This window comes from Podarcis cretensis (genome assembly GCF_951804945.1).
Source record: "Podarcis cretensis genome assembly, chromosome: 3".
In the NCBI taxonomy this organism is placed as follows: Eukaryota; Metazoa; Chordata; class Lepidosauria; order Squamata; family Lacertidae; genus Podarcis; species Podarcis cretensis.
In genome coordinates, this window is record NC_137172.1 from 102,085,045 (window position 1) to 102,099,768 (window position 14,724).

General features: G+C 43.0%; 1 protein-coding gene and 1 long non-coding RNA gene across 5 annotated transcripts in view; one reads left to right on the forward strand and one right to left on the reverse strand.

Annotated features, from left to right (window-relative positions):
• Window positions 1-541: 541 nt before the first annotated feature.
• The window catches only part of CSMD1 (CUB and Sushi multiple domains 1), a 991,444-nt gene continuing 977,261 nt past the window's right edge, over window positions 542-14,724 (reverse strand). For all 4 annotated transcript variants that reach the window (XM_079969603.1, XM_079969602.1, XM_079969604.1 and 1 more), the window contains 3 exons: window positions 13,107-13,194; window positions 12,203-12,335; window positions 542-3,941 (listed from right to left, as the gene is read on the reverse strand). In XM_079969603.1, coding sequence (XP_079825729.1) covers window positions 3,782-3,941; window positions 12,203-12,335; window positions 13,107-13,194 — 381 coding nt within the window. In that variant the 3' untranslated portion in view covers window positions 542-3,781. The remainder of the gene's footprint in view (window positions 3,942-12,202; window positions 12,336-13,106; window positions 13,195-14,724) is intronic.
• On the forward strand, window positions 3,652-12,243 carry LOC307212676. The gene is made up of 4 exons (XR_013837083.1): window positions 3,652-3,745; window positions 5,234-5,333; window positions 6,912-6,950; window positions 12,149-12,243. It is a non-coding gene; the product is annotated as an uncharacterized lncRNA (long non-coding RNA).

Consider the following 14,724-nt stretch of genomic DNA (forward strand, 5'->3'; position numbering starts at 1 on the left):
ATATTACAGAAGAAAAAAATTATTGCAGCTAGCCTGGAGAAAGGCAAGATGGGTGATACAAGCAGCAGATTTAAACAGCTTTGAAGCACATAACCTGTTTTTGATTGTTCTTTCTTTGAGTATGTTTACCTTTGCTTTATCATAATCATTCTGGTCCTTTCTGGGGAAAGAGTCAACAGTAAACACATCACAGAGATTTCATACTGCCTTTGGCATGACCGTACTATGACAGACCTCAATTTTACTATTCAAGTCACTCTGCAATTCAGGCTCTACTCAAGTGAATGGACTTTGGGGGTGGCACTTTGAAGATCTGGGCTGTTGGGGTGGTGCACCTGATGTGTGTCTGGGCAAGCATGGAGCCTGAAAAGGAGTGTTAGAAATGGAAGATTTAACCTGGTCAGTGTGCAATCCAATGCAACTGTAACAAAACCAAAGGGAACAGAAAACCTTCAAGAGATAGGCACAGAGGTGACAAAGGGGGAAACACACACACACACACACACACACACACACACAGCCATGGACCTATTTTATTAGGTAGGGCTGTATCTCTAGATATGCTGTGTGGGTACAAACCAATGTTCTGTTCTGTAGTTTCACTGAAATGAGTGACACTGCAGATGAGAAGTTCAGTAACAACTGAAGATTGGAGCATATCAGAGAGAAATGGTTGTTTTGCCTCCGTTAAGTAAAAAAACAAAGTCGATGGTTTATTATTCTAATGTGAACAGCCTTATTTCTTGTTTAAATATACTTCCCTAGAATAAATCAAGTTAGGATTTTCAGAGTCTAAAGAATGAAAAGTTGAAAACAGTGCTCTAATGAATTCCTCTGGCTCCTTTGTCTGAAACGCTCCCCCAGTTCTTTGCAGTGAATGGAGCCAACCCATGCACAGACTTGCTTTCTCATGAGCAGCCCAGTCCATTGAAATGAACCAGCTCCCCACCCTGCAATATACAAGAGATCCATGCGTGCAGATAAGTGCACTTGGATCTCCCAATCCAGGATATAGGGTGGTAACACTATTTTACAAAACTTTCCTTCTTCTTACTCTTCATCCAGACAGGGTAAGAATTGGGGTTGGGGGAGAACCCAAACCCATTCTCCCTTCATATTTTGTATTCTCTCCCCCCCCCCCCCAAATGACTTTGGTTACATCTGCCATCACCAGAGTGACTTCAGAGGCAGCAATTCAGTGTTTCCCTTTCTCCAGTATACAACAGTGCAATCTACACTGGAAGCAATGCCTCTTTATGAAAGGAGGGCTATTTTGTTCTGATCACTGTTGTCCTTCCAGAGAATGTCCAAATCTGTCAGATATTATATAAAATTGTAAATGCACGTGAGATAATAAAAAAGTAATCTGCCTCTAAAGCAAAGCACAAATGTCCAGACAGTGCCAAGGTTTCTAATATTAAACATTTTTTTGTTAAAAAAAGATGAAGACACTAAACTTATTGGCATTGCTGGTATCTTCCATCAAAAATCATGTAAGTTTTTCTACTTTGATCAAAGATTGCCCTGCAAACTTTTTCTTGCTATTTAACATAAACTGATATATATTATTTTCTGCTAATGCTTATTTTTGGTGATTGGTTTAGTTTGGTGTCAGGGTTCATAATGGACTGGATCCAAAGAGATACTTGAGTTGCCCAAGGGCTTGAATGTGCCCAGTGGAATTCCTGCCTCCCCCCCACTTTGAACAAGGAATAAAAATTGCCCCTGCCGTATGACAACCTGCTTTTGAAAGCCTCGTCAAAAGTGGTTTGACATATGACTTTCTGGGGGTAATGTTTGGGAAACACGACTCCAAAGATCCTTTCGGTGTGTGGAACCACTAGTGCAGGTTTTTGGAACCTGGCCTGTGTACTTGATGTGAAGGTGTCAGAATATTAATATAAATAGTTCTGTTTGTTTGTTTTTAAAAGTCAGGTGGCAAATCATTGGCGATGTACAGTGGTGTTTGTCCCTCTGTCGGAAAGCAATAGAAATACAGTATAAAACTTAATATAATTTTTGAAATGCAACATAGTTGGTTTGATTAAATTAGTGTGGGTGCGGCCAACATTTTTGGAAAGTTCTGACATAAAGGAAGGTTAGAGTATGTACTGGTGCCACTCTAGCTCCCTTGTTTCTGGTTTTCACCCTAGCCTACTGAGCTGAGGAGTAGGCAGCAACAGAGGTCTAATCATGCCACAGCTATCCCCATAGTTTTCTTATCCTTCTCTCTGTGCCACCCATGAGTTAGTACTATAGGTAAAAGACTTGGGTGAATCAACAACCTGTCAGTTAATTTTGCCATGTCCCCATTTTCATTTTGAGAAGCTAGCAGCAACCCTTGCTACAGTAACTTTGAGGAGTTTTTCCACGTACATCTCAAACTTGCTCTGTCAAGCTGTGTGATTACAAAAGCATCAAGCAGTAGTGGTTAAAAATGTAGCCAACAAAGACATTCACACACTCACACACATACAGACACCCCATTGGAAAGCGTAGTGGTTGCAGTAGCGGCTTGCATGTTGGATGTGGCTCGAGTTTTACATACTCTCTTGCAATGCATTTGTAAGTTCTATGTAACATTAGAAAACAATGTAGTTCCACGTGGAAAAAAAAGATGGCAAACAAATGCAAAAGGGAAGACTGTATTGTGAGCACGGGCCCACAGGCTTTATGAACTATCTAAAATAAATTACTATTCACATTTTGTACATGGCAAGCAGCAGTAGCTGCCTGACTCCCCTGCTGTTACAGAGTATGATGCTGAGAAAAAAAGAATGAATGAAGTGAGAGAGAAAACGGAAGCAAGGCTGGGAATGAAGATTTGTAAACACGGGCTTCCCACCCCCACCACCCCCAAATCTGGCTGGGTTGTACTGGAGTTTACATGGAAAATAAACCAAAATATAGTCTCTTCATAGTCACAAGTCACTCTGCCAGGAATAGAGGAAGGAGTCATTGTATAACATACGTGCTGGGTAAAATTATTATGGAATGCGTCACAGGACCAAAAAAAAAAAAAAAAAAAAGATGAGTAAATGCTTATATACAATGGATAGTGTGTATAAACCCTGTATATTTTGTTTTTGTTTTTAACCAGTATCATACTCAGTCATTCATACCACACTAGTGCAAAAAATTGTGCATTAACATTTTGCAATACAACAGCTGACTGGGAAGTTTGTAGACTGCCTTATGTATGAATATCTGAGATATACTGTAGGGTTGTTCTAACAGTTGACAAGATTTCAATGGTAAAGCATTTTGTAGATGTGTGCAGCCCCCGAGGAAGGTTGTCTTGTCTTCTCCTTCAAGAAAGCTTCTTTTTTGTTGTTGTTGTTGTTTAAATCTCCTCCTGAATGTTCTTATTTCTGGGGATAATTTATGGTGCTATTTTTTTGTCACAGTTCCCAACGGAGTGATCCGAGTGCCCAGAAGATTGCATTGAAAGGCATCCAGCCACTTACAAATGTGAAAGTCTGAGGCATTTAAATATGACAGATGGATATGACTTGGCAGTCTTCCTTCAAAGTGTGCCTTGATTTGGAGCAAATGCAGCCAGGTATTTCAAATCCACCTTTGAGATGAAGAAATTATCTTGGTCTTGATTCTCCAGAAGACTTGACGTTTCACCAGAAAGCCTTGCTGCGTCTATGCCGGTAGATGTTAAAAGATTACAGCAGTGAAGCCTAGAGAAGGGAAACTGGTATATGGCACCAAAGGAATTACTGCTTGTCCATCAGAGGTATGGCTATGAATCAGTCAAACTGGGCACTGAAGGCTATACCACTGTACAAACTGTGTTCAGAGTTGTGTCAAACCTCACAGCTTTTGCCTCTGTGGGTTTTAAGTTTGTATCATACATAGGATTTTCAAATGACGCTTGTCCATTGCTGTTTTCATGTCCAGCATAACCATTGTACTGCACTTTTGGTCTTGTTCTGGAGTGGGGAGGAAAGAGGAGGATAAAAATCAGAGCCTCAGCCATTGTAAATAACATGGTACAACTAAAGCAATTTATAAAGATCCTGACGTCTAAACACTATTAAGCTCCCAGAAGTGCCTGCTGCTTAAAATGGTTGGCAGCTTGCCTCACTAGTAAGCCCAGAGAATGCGGAGTTATCAGTTACCAAAGCATCAAAAAAAGTAAAAGCTGTAGAACTGTTTCACATGTATCCAAATTCCATGAGCGCAGCTTCCCACATCACTAGGCTCCGTTGTAGGCCAGTTCTATGGGTCTGTTTTCACCTGAAAACAGGTACTCTTTCTCCCACTAAGGAAAGAACAGCTTAGGACCTGGTACTTGTGTACCTGAAGGACATGAGCTTGTTTAAAACACTGCAATAGCTGTGAGTAGAGTTGGAGAAGAAATATGTCCATATTTTAAAGCAAACCCCCTAGTCTGCCTTTGCCAGATTAAATGTAAACTGGAACACTACTTGCAGGACAAGGCATCGGACTTCCCATACCCCAACCCATATAAATAAGAGACCAATCAGACTGGGTTTTGGGTAAAAACAGGCCACAACTTTATTGAATACAAATGAAAGAGGTTTGGTTTGGGCATTGGGCAATCTAAATACTTCCGGCCTGCCTGCCGGAAGTGATGAATTGTCAATCCAGGTGGGAGTTCTTAAGGCTTGCTAGAGCCAAAGGCAAAAGCCTAGTGCAGCAGGGAGCAAAGCAGAGCTCCCACAGCAACACAGCAAACTCTGGTCCTGATCCTACAAAGAAGCAGGAAAACCCGGCACAGGAACAAACAGCCTGTGCCCCAGGTGTGGGCTGCTTCAATGGGCAGGGGGCGGATCCGAGGGAAGCCCATTGTTGATTCCATTGGCTCTGCCCTGGCTCCGCCCACGTCTAGGCTGCATCCCCATTCGCCAATGCAGGGTGCAGGGTATCCAGCTCCTGATAGGCGGTGGGGGCATATGCCCCCGCTGCCTATCAAGAAGGGCACTGCCGTTTGAATTCCACTGTTGGGGCCCCTGTGAAGCCTCTTCTGTCCAGCAACGCCGACACACCAAGAGAGGTGAGCAGACTAGTCAAATCACCTTACACACTTCAAATTCTGCAACACAGTTTTGGTTGCATAATCTGTTTAGATTGTATATTTTTTATCTGCTCTGCTGAATTTCTTAAGATATTGCTTTAATATCTTAATATTTAGATATTAACTGTTTTGATACTTTTATCTAATTGTAGTTTTATTGTTCTATCTTTTTATTATCTGCAGTTGCTACACTCTTTACTGGACAGTGGCAAAGGAGTAATCTGAAGATGGAATGGAAGACCAGGGGATTGCTTCCTTCGTACAGACTCGACAGTGGCATAAGGTAGCACTATAGGAAACCAACTACCATGTCTCCCCACTCACCACCCACTGTGTGTAAGAGAGAGAAGGGGGGAAGGGGAGAGGAAGAGACAGGGACCAAAGAGAAACATGATGAAGCATGTACAGTAGACTCTCAGGTTACGTTACTCTCAAGTAATGTAAACTTCGGGCTGCGAAAGTGGCAAACCTGGAATTTCTGGGTTTCGCTGCTCGCACATGTGCAGAAGCGCTCTGCGCGCATGCGTTCTATTGCGCCGTGCGTGTGCGCAGAAACAGTGCCTCTGGATACAGATTTTTCAGGGTGCGCACGGACCTCCAGAATGAATTAAATTTGTATCTAGAGGGGCCACTGTAATTTGGCATTCTCCACTACTAAAAAGGTGCATAGGTAGTTTTTTCTCTTGAAAAGTGTTGTCACCAACTTCACAATTTATGTGTCTTGTTTCTTGTGAAGAAAACATGCAAAAACCATGGCAGGGAAAAGATGAAAGCTCATTATCACTTAATTCATAACATTTCCTACTAGTAATACAGGAGGAAAAAATCTATTCCTTTTATTGCAGTCTGCTAAACTGTAGGGCAAAAATACCTTCATTTCTCTGCTAGATTTAATCATTAATCCCAACTTTAAGTGAAATAAACACCTCGAGCGATATAGTAGTAGATGCTGCCAAAAGTGGAATGGAACAGATGGGAATTGCTTCCTGGTAGGCTCTGAATGTTTTCTTTCGAGTTCTTAAAAGCCTGCTAAATGGCAAGAAATGCCTTCAAATCATTTCCCTTTTTGGTCATTTTAAAAAATTGGTTTCAATAGCCACAAATAGCTGCAATGTTTCTGAATTTTAGCAGCAGGGTTTACTGTCATTCCTTTCATTAATTTAATGTAAATAATTTCAAAGTTTCTTGAGATTGTAGTGGGCTGACTGGGGGAAATGGGTGACAATCCTGTGGTCAGAACTGCAATCAAATAGTTCTAGAGTGGCCATGGGGGCAGATGAAGACATGGAGCTCTGCACAAGGAGAGGATTCCCTGTTTATTTGAGCAACTGCCCAGGGCCAGGATTCAGACTGGCAGGAGTGACTGCTCCATTCATACTTTGCTTTTTCAGTTTCTCCATTCCAGGAGCAGCTCCTCACAATTCTAGTGGCACCTGACAAGGTGTAAGGGAGTTCTAGAACTCATCCCATTAGGGCCATAAACTATACATTTCCTTTTAGAGGGGATTAGGAAAGCCCTCCTTGTATGAAGCTGTGCGTACATAGCATTCATGCTTCAGTAACAGCTCCACATGATTGCTGCGGTCATTCTAAGAACATGTTTTAATCTGTTATACAGTGGTACCTCGGGTTTAGAACTTAATTCGTTCCGGAGGTCCATTCTTAACCTGAAACTGTTCTTAACCTGAGGTACCACTTTAGCTAATGGGGCCTCCTGCCACCGCCGCATGATTTCTGTTCTCATCCTGAAGCAAAGTTCTTAACCCGAGGCACTATTTCTGGGTTAGCGGAGTCTGTAACCTGAAGCATCTGTAACCCAAGGTGCCACTGTATTCATGGGTTTTTAAAATTTTCATTTCAGATACCCAGATATGTACTGAAAAAACTTGATCATGAAGAGGTAGGTGAAGTTGTGTTGTGTTTTTTTGATGGGCAAAATTGAAAAATATTGTGCTGAATTCCTATTAAAGCTATGTAGGCAATACCCCATTTACATGCTTTCGGTAAGTGTATACACACATTGTGCCAGACCTGGAAGTAACCCGAAAACATCACAGAAAGGGACAGAGTTCACAGGCTTTTTCAGTAATGTTTCAAATATATGCAATTTCACTGATGCACATGGTGCCTCAGAACATAACCCCCATGTAAATGGGGGGGGGGGGTTGCCCATATTAGACAGTACTGTGAATAATAGACAAATGTAAGCAAAATGGAAACATTTTATTTTTAGAGGTGAGCCAAAACAAACTAGTAGCTGTTTAATGCCCTGTGTCAGACAATGCACAACAACAATAGAGAAATATTTGATTTCAAAACTATTTGCTTTTGTTCAATTACTCAAATTTCAACATGGAACTCAAAACGTATGCTGAGCTGAAAGGAAGGGATTAAAACAGTAGTGATATATAGAGTCTTCTACCCTAAATATAATGTTAATTATTTATGAATGTAATTATATAATTAAATAGAACCTAAATTATAATCCCTCAAAAAACGCTCATTTTATTTGAAGATAGAAGATAGAACTGAATTAATATAGATATTCCATCAAAGTAAATGCTGTGACAAAAATTAGAGAATTTTTAAACCTTTTTTTAATTTTAAATAGAAACAGCCCCTCTGAGATAAATGGAATTTATTCCCCCCCATGTAAGCCTATAGAAGTCTACATCCTAGCCGTGTTTATGTTGTCCTATAGGGTTGTTTACCAAGGGAAGAATTCAACTAATTCATTCTGGCAGAGAAAGCCCTGCATAAGGACTTTCATGAGTGCAATGGGTCCTTTTTGGGTGGTGAAGAAAGCCCCTGGAACAGCACCCAGGGGTGGAGGGATGTTGCAACAGCGCGATGTTGACTTTCTCTCTAAGTCTGGCCATTTGACTAAAAAGGGCTGCTGTAGTTTATATCCAGTATCGGATATACAAGCCTTGGTCCAGTATACCTGAAGGAGCGTTTCCACCCCCATCGCTCTGCCTGGACACTGAGGTCCAGTGCCGAGGGCCTTCTGGCAGTTCCCTCACTGCGAGAAGTCAAGTTACAGGGAACCAGGCAGAGGGCCTTCTCGGTAGTGGCACCTGCCCTGTCGAACGCCCTCCCACCAGATGTCAAAGAAATAAACAACTACCAGACTTTTAGAAGACATCTGAAGGCAGCCCTGTTTAGGGAAGCTTTTAATGTTTAATAGACTGTTAGAATCTGCCCACAGTGGCTAGGGAAACCCAGCCAGATGGGTGGGGTATAAATAATAAATTAATAATAATAATATTTCTAGACCAAAAGGTGCTGGAACACGCCTCCCTCAAAAGATCCACTCCAGAACCCAAAGAGGATATATTTGGGGTAGGGGGTCTCCTCGTGAGCCAGAGGAAGCCTATCTCTGTCACCCTGTTCTCCCCACCCATGTGGGCAAAGGCGGCGGTGGTGGTGGCAGCAGCTTCCTTGTGTGACAACCCAATGCCACCAGCCACAGCTCCACTCCCGGGTCAAGCCTGACCTGGGGATGGAGAGCGAGAGGAGAGTCGACAGCAGCTTCCCTGCCTGGACTGTGGCGTTTTTGTGTCCCCTGTGCTGCTTTACAAGGCAAGCTGCAGGAGGCTCCCTTTGCGCTTTGCCCAGGCATACATTCTGCCACCAGGTGGTCATGGAAGAGGCGGCCGGCTTTGTTAAACTGTTGGAGCAGTGGTGGTGGGATTCCCGTGTGCCAGCTGGGAGGCCCCGTTGTGCCCCTGGCTCGCGAGGAGACCATATCTAGAGCTAATAGAGGATGTTCCCTTCAGAGAGGGTCTCCTTGTCAGCTGGAGGTTCAGTGGGCCTTTGCTGAGTCTGGTTAGGTCTCTCCCCTCATTTCCATGGCCCAGCTGAGACGTGCTGGAATGCCATTCCAGTGAGTTTCAGCTGAAAAGAAGCGTTGTGTGTATAAATTTGCACACCCGATACTTAAGGCCTCAGAGGTTGTGGAGAATGCAGGTGTGGCTAGCAGAAACTAAACGTGCATGGTTTTTCTAAGCTAAAAAGTCTTGGCCTCTGAGCTGGGACTATAGCTTAATGTTGCAGTATAGTGCTGTAGCAGTCAGCCCTGGTTCCTAGATGAGGATGGTCAGGTTAGCAACCGACACAGGCAGCAGCACCCTTTGCATTCAAGCTTCCTCCCAAGGACAGGGGCAGCTGACTCAAAACTACTACACACATTCTTAATTTTGTAAGGCATAAAAATGATCCTTCTGCTGGAGGTTATTTTGTCTCTTAACAGGGCTGTAGTTTAGGACATTCAAGATCCGTTACTTCTGGTACTTTTTAAGAGTTATGCATATTTAAAATTAATCTATCTTCTCAGACAGAAATGTTAGACCAACTCTAGCAGCACTCCCATAAGCTCACTCAGCATGTACCAGTAGGGTCTGTTTATCTATGAATTCTAACATTCATAAGGCACTGGGAAGGGGGCAGCACATGTAAGGCACAATGCAGAAGTCCTTTCAAGTCTCATAAATTTAAATGGAAAAATTAAGCATGTGCTTCAATATCTCCCTTGAAAGTGTTGACTTTTGGCTGTCTCATGTCCACTGTTTATTAAACCTTAGGCTACAATCCTATGGCTTGGAGTAAGGTAAACTCAAAACGTATTATTTCTGAGTAGAAGATTGCACTGTTAACGTGCTACATATATTTTGTATGATACGATGGAGGCCAGGTGATGTCAGCTTTTTAACATAGTGATCTGGCGATATACCAGAATGTTGAAACAAGAGGGAGGAACAAGATGCATTTAAAAGGTAAAGGTAAAGGTACCCCTGCCCGTACGGGCCAGTCTTGACAGACTCTGGGGTTGTGCGCCCATCTCACTTAAGAGGCCAGGGGCCAGCGCTGTCCGGAGACACTTCCGGGTCACGTGGCCAGCGTGACATCGCTGCTCTGGCGAGCCAGAGCCGCACACGGAAACGCCGTTTACCTTCCCGCTGGTAAGCGGTCCCTATTTATCTACTTGCACCCAGAGGTGCTTTCGAACTGCTAGGTTGGCAGGCGCTGGGACCGAGCAGCGGGAGCGCACCCCGCCGCAGGGATTCGAACCGCCGACCTTTCGATCGGCAAGCCCTAGGCGCTGAGGCTTTAACCCACAGCGCCACCTGCATTTACCCCAGCTTAAATTGCCACCACTCCTACTGGGAGAGCTGAGGTGGTTTCACCCTGGCCCCTCATGGGGAAAGAGGCAGTCTGGTGCCTGGAGTGAACAAGGTACTGAGGTGAGGCTCCCTCCTGGGGTGACCAGGATGAAACACACAGCTCTCCCTCCCAGGCAAAGGCAGCCAGGCAGGGGCGGGTTTTCTCTTTCTTCTGGGAGAAAGATGTAACCTGCCTGTGCCAAGATGGCGGCAGTGGGTGAGGTGCTGCCTCTTTCTCATAGAAAGCTACTCCACCTGCCCCACATGAGCCAAAAAGGAGGGGGGGGCCTTGATCAGCTTTTTGGCTCCCTGGGGGCTGCCTCTTTCTCTGTCCCTTTACCCTGCTGTGCCAGTGCCTGCCTCATTCTCTACTGCCTTGGCACAGGGTGTGTGTGGGTCAGGTGAGCTACCTCTTTCTCCATTGAGGGGTGTGTGGCTGCCTGCTTCTCAATGGAGAAGTCTAACAGAGCCCCACCTCATCTGTGCCTCACACAATCTGGTGGGATAGGGGCTCCATTACACTTCTCTGCTGAGGGGCAGACAGCCACATACCCCTCAATGCAGACGTTTAAATGAGCCAAGGGAGGAACAAGCTACAAGAAGCATATTGCAAGTAAAACGGCCACTGCTCCTGAGTCCCTCTGCCACTGCAGCTTATTCTCCTTCAGCGTGCTGGGTGCAGAGGCCGTTTTACTTGCAATATACCCCGGGTAAAACCACCATTGTGCTCTGGGCCCTTACTGGTCCTGGGTGCTGTTTCAACACCCATTGCCCAGTCCTAGCCAGGGTTGGTGATCCTGTGGCTGGGCAATGTTACAATTAATTGTCTGAAACTGGTACAATGGTCAAACCGCAATACCAGTTTCAGACTTTTTCAGCCAGCAATAACCTTGTGCCTCCCTGGCCGATGCCAGCGCAGTGCACCTCACCTAGTCACTCTGCCTGCAGCTAGGAAGTTGCAGTGTATTGCCAGCTAACATTGCAGTGATCAGCAGAGAGGTGGGCAGCTTAAGGAAGCCCACTTCTCAGCTGATCAAGCCCTCCAGCATCCCCACCTGCCCCTCAGCAGAGCAAGCACCCTTACCGCTCTGCCTCCTGTGAGCAAGAGTGGTATAGAGTAGGGCTGGGCAATTTCAAACATTGTGATATATCAGTATAATCACAATGTTTTAGTTGCTGAAAACAAGATATCGCCCAGCCAAACCTGTAGCTCACCAGATTAGACTTGGACAAATCTGTCCATTTTCGTTTCTCTCAGTTTCTAATTTTTCCGATCATAAGTGCAGGTCTCCACATCATTTTGCATTTTTTTTTTTTTTAAATCCTCATGAAAATCTACATTTGCTTGTAAATTTTCCCTCATATGCATTCAATGCAAATGTACATATATTTTTCATATTATTATTTATTGAATATTATACTGCCCTACACCCCAGAGGTCTCAGGGCAGTTCACAGAATAATATATTATTCTCACTAATATATGGATTTTTATCCACACTTAGCCAAATATATGCAGTTTGTACCCATTACTTGGCTTGAGAACTGCATACAAACTCAAAAAAAAATGGCTGTGCTTGTGTATTGTTTCAAAAATGCAAAACAGGTAGGCTATTCCAAATGTTGTTGGACTCCAACTCCCATCAGCCCAACTTGAACAATGGTCAGAGATTATTGGATGTGTAGTCTAACAACATCAGGAGGGCCACAGTGTAGCCATTTCTGATGTAGGCTAACCTCAATGTTTTGTTTTGTTTTTCCATGAAAGAAAAGTATTAAACACACACCCATGTGTTTGTTTGTATCTACAACCAATTTTCATTAGAAGCTACCAAAATGTTACTTGTTGTTTTGCTGTTTGGGCTATCAAATTGTACCTTGTAAAATTTGAGCAGTTAATCTTTGTTAAAGCTTTCTCTTCTCTCTACTCTCAACAGGCAGAAGTTTGTGCACTTAATTAAATATGTCACAAGAGATTAGATCCAGCATACCTGTGTTTGTAGAGGTAAAATGCAAACCCTGATAATATTAGAGCAAAGAACGGTACCAGGATTGCAGCTGCAACAGAACTGCTGTTTGTACCATAGAAGTGATTGGGATGATCTGCGCCCGTACTTAAAGGACCTGAAAAGAAAATGAAGGGAAGGGAAAGAATTTTTTTTTTTAAGGGATGCAAGTATAAGCATGTAAATCCAGCAGAAGTATGGCTGGCAAAACAAGCACATTTTTTATGAATGCAATGTATTTTCTAAATGCAATAAACATGTATAAAATGTCTAGATCTATAAATAAGTGCTGAACTATATAATCCTATATGAATGCATGCAGCTGTTTTCCTCAGACCATTGGGTTCTCATGGTTCCAACAGGAAGATTCTAACATCACAAACCCCCTATGTAAATTCTGTCATCATCATCACCTCCATCTCCTGGCAAAGCTTGAAAAAAGGATTCAGAATATTCATATTTAATCTGGTAACAAATGGTAACAATATCCCTTAATAGCCTTGGAAAACGCAAGCTGGCTTTTTCCTTACAGTCTGAAGATACATGCAGAATCCAGGACTACCAAAGTCATTTAAACACAGAACATATTAAAGACTAAGTTGTAAAAGCCATTTAAAGCACTGTTATAATCATCATTCTGCATTGATGGTCTTCATAGAAGCATCCTGCAGTTATCTTATTAGGTTGCTGTTGCATCAAAAATGAAGTGGCAGCATGAAATAGTTGAATTAGAGATTTAATGGCACATTTAAACAAATTGAGAAGATGTGGTAGTAATTGAATACAATAAATATGCTTTTATTTACTTCAATGGTTGGCACAGTGATTTGAGGTTATCAGTATTCAATAATATATATGACACTACATAGGGCTATAGCAGCATTCTTACTTTGTCTTTGGAGCATAAATCTTCCAAAATCTTTTCCGTGTATGTCACCTTGATATGTGAAGACACCTCTGTCGAGTCCCGATGACACCTAGAACAAAGAGAAACCATTAAAATCAAGAGTGGACAATGGAACCATCTTTTTTTGTTTGTTTGCATTTCATGATTACTGATACACCAATGAAACAAAATCATCAGAATAGTTAAAACAGCCAAACATTTTTAATAACACACAAATCCTGGTTTTCATTTGAACAAAGAGACTCATAAAACTATACATCATGATGAAGACCCTTTTGCATTTGTAGCATTTGTTAGATTACAAATTCTGAAATACTTGAAAGGAATGCTGCAGTTACCAAGGAAGAGATGAGGAACGCCTAGGCCAGAGCCTTCCAAATTTTTCATGTTGATGACACATTTTTTAGACCTGCATAATTTATGACACAGTATTTCAGTTTTACTAGCAAACTGGAGGTTAAACTAACCACTTTCCAGTTCCAGGAGGAGCACAGGGAGCATTCACGCAACACACACACACATTGCAGCTGGCACACTAATGTGTTGCAACACACATTTTGGAAAGTTCTGGTCTAGGCTATGGGGTCAGATGCAACTCTCAGAGGTGACCCACCTGCTCCCCAAGACACGCTTTCTTTAGCCCTCTTGCCTCCTCCTTGATTTTTGTACTGGTTGTAGGGGGAGAAAACAGCAAATGACAAGTGCTAGGGGCTCCAGTTTGGATTGCCTTGAGCTGGAGCCATAGATTATGAGGAGTTCCAGGGGTCTTGAGTAAGACCTCCAGCCCCACCATGGGGCCTGGCTGGCTAGATGCCACACTCTCAGGTTGCCATGAGTCCAACTTGTCTGGCCTGTGCCAAAGTGGAAATCTCACACTGGCAACTCCATTTTATTTTATTTATTATTTATGATATTTATCATATTTTTGTCTTGCCGTTCCTCCCAAAGGAATCCAGGGCAGAAACAACAAGTGGTGAAACAATAAAAACATCTTTAAAACAATGCCAAAACAGAGGCAGGCTAGGAAAGATCTCAGTTTAAAGGCAAGTCTTCAACACAGTGGAGATGGCACCTGTCTAATATTATGGCGAGGGTATTCCAAAGGGTAGGTGCTACAATGCTAAAGGCACAATTCTTACATTGTGCAGAATGGATCTCACATGCAGAATGTAACCGTTGTGCATTTAAGGGGCAAGATGATCATTCAGGTATCCTAGTCTCAAGCTCCATAGGACTTTATACCTCAAAACCAATGCCATGAATTTCACCTGGTATCTAATTGGCAGCCGTTTAATCAGGACCCTGGTGTGAGGAGGAGAGAGACAATTTAATCCACGGCCAGCTGCTGCAGTTCGAATTTGGAATGGGTCCCCCTCAGCTGCAGTTTACATTGGCAAAAGAGGCTCTATTTAGAAGAATGTACATACACGCTCAGACATGCATGTATAGTTTTGCTGAAATGCTGCTTTCGGAAAATTGTATGAAGTGTTAGGTCACAAGAGTGGCATGTCAAGAAACTCTTCTCTATCCATTACCACTCGCTTCCTCTTGGTATCGTGGTTTTTGGTGCTGGATCCTTACACAGACAAAGGAAAAGGAG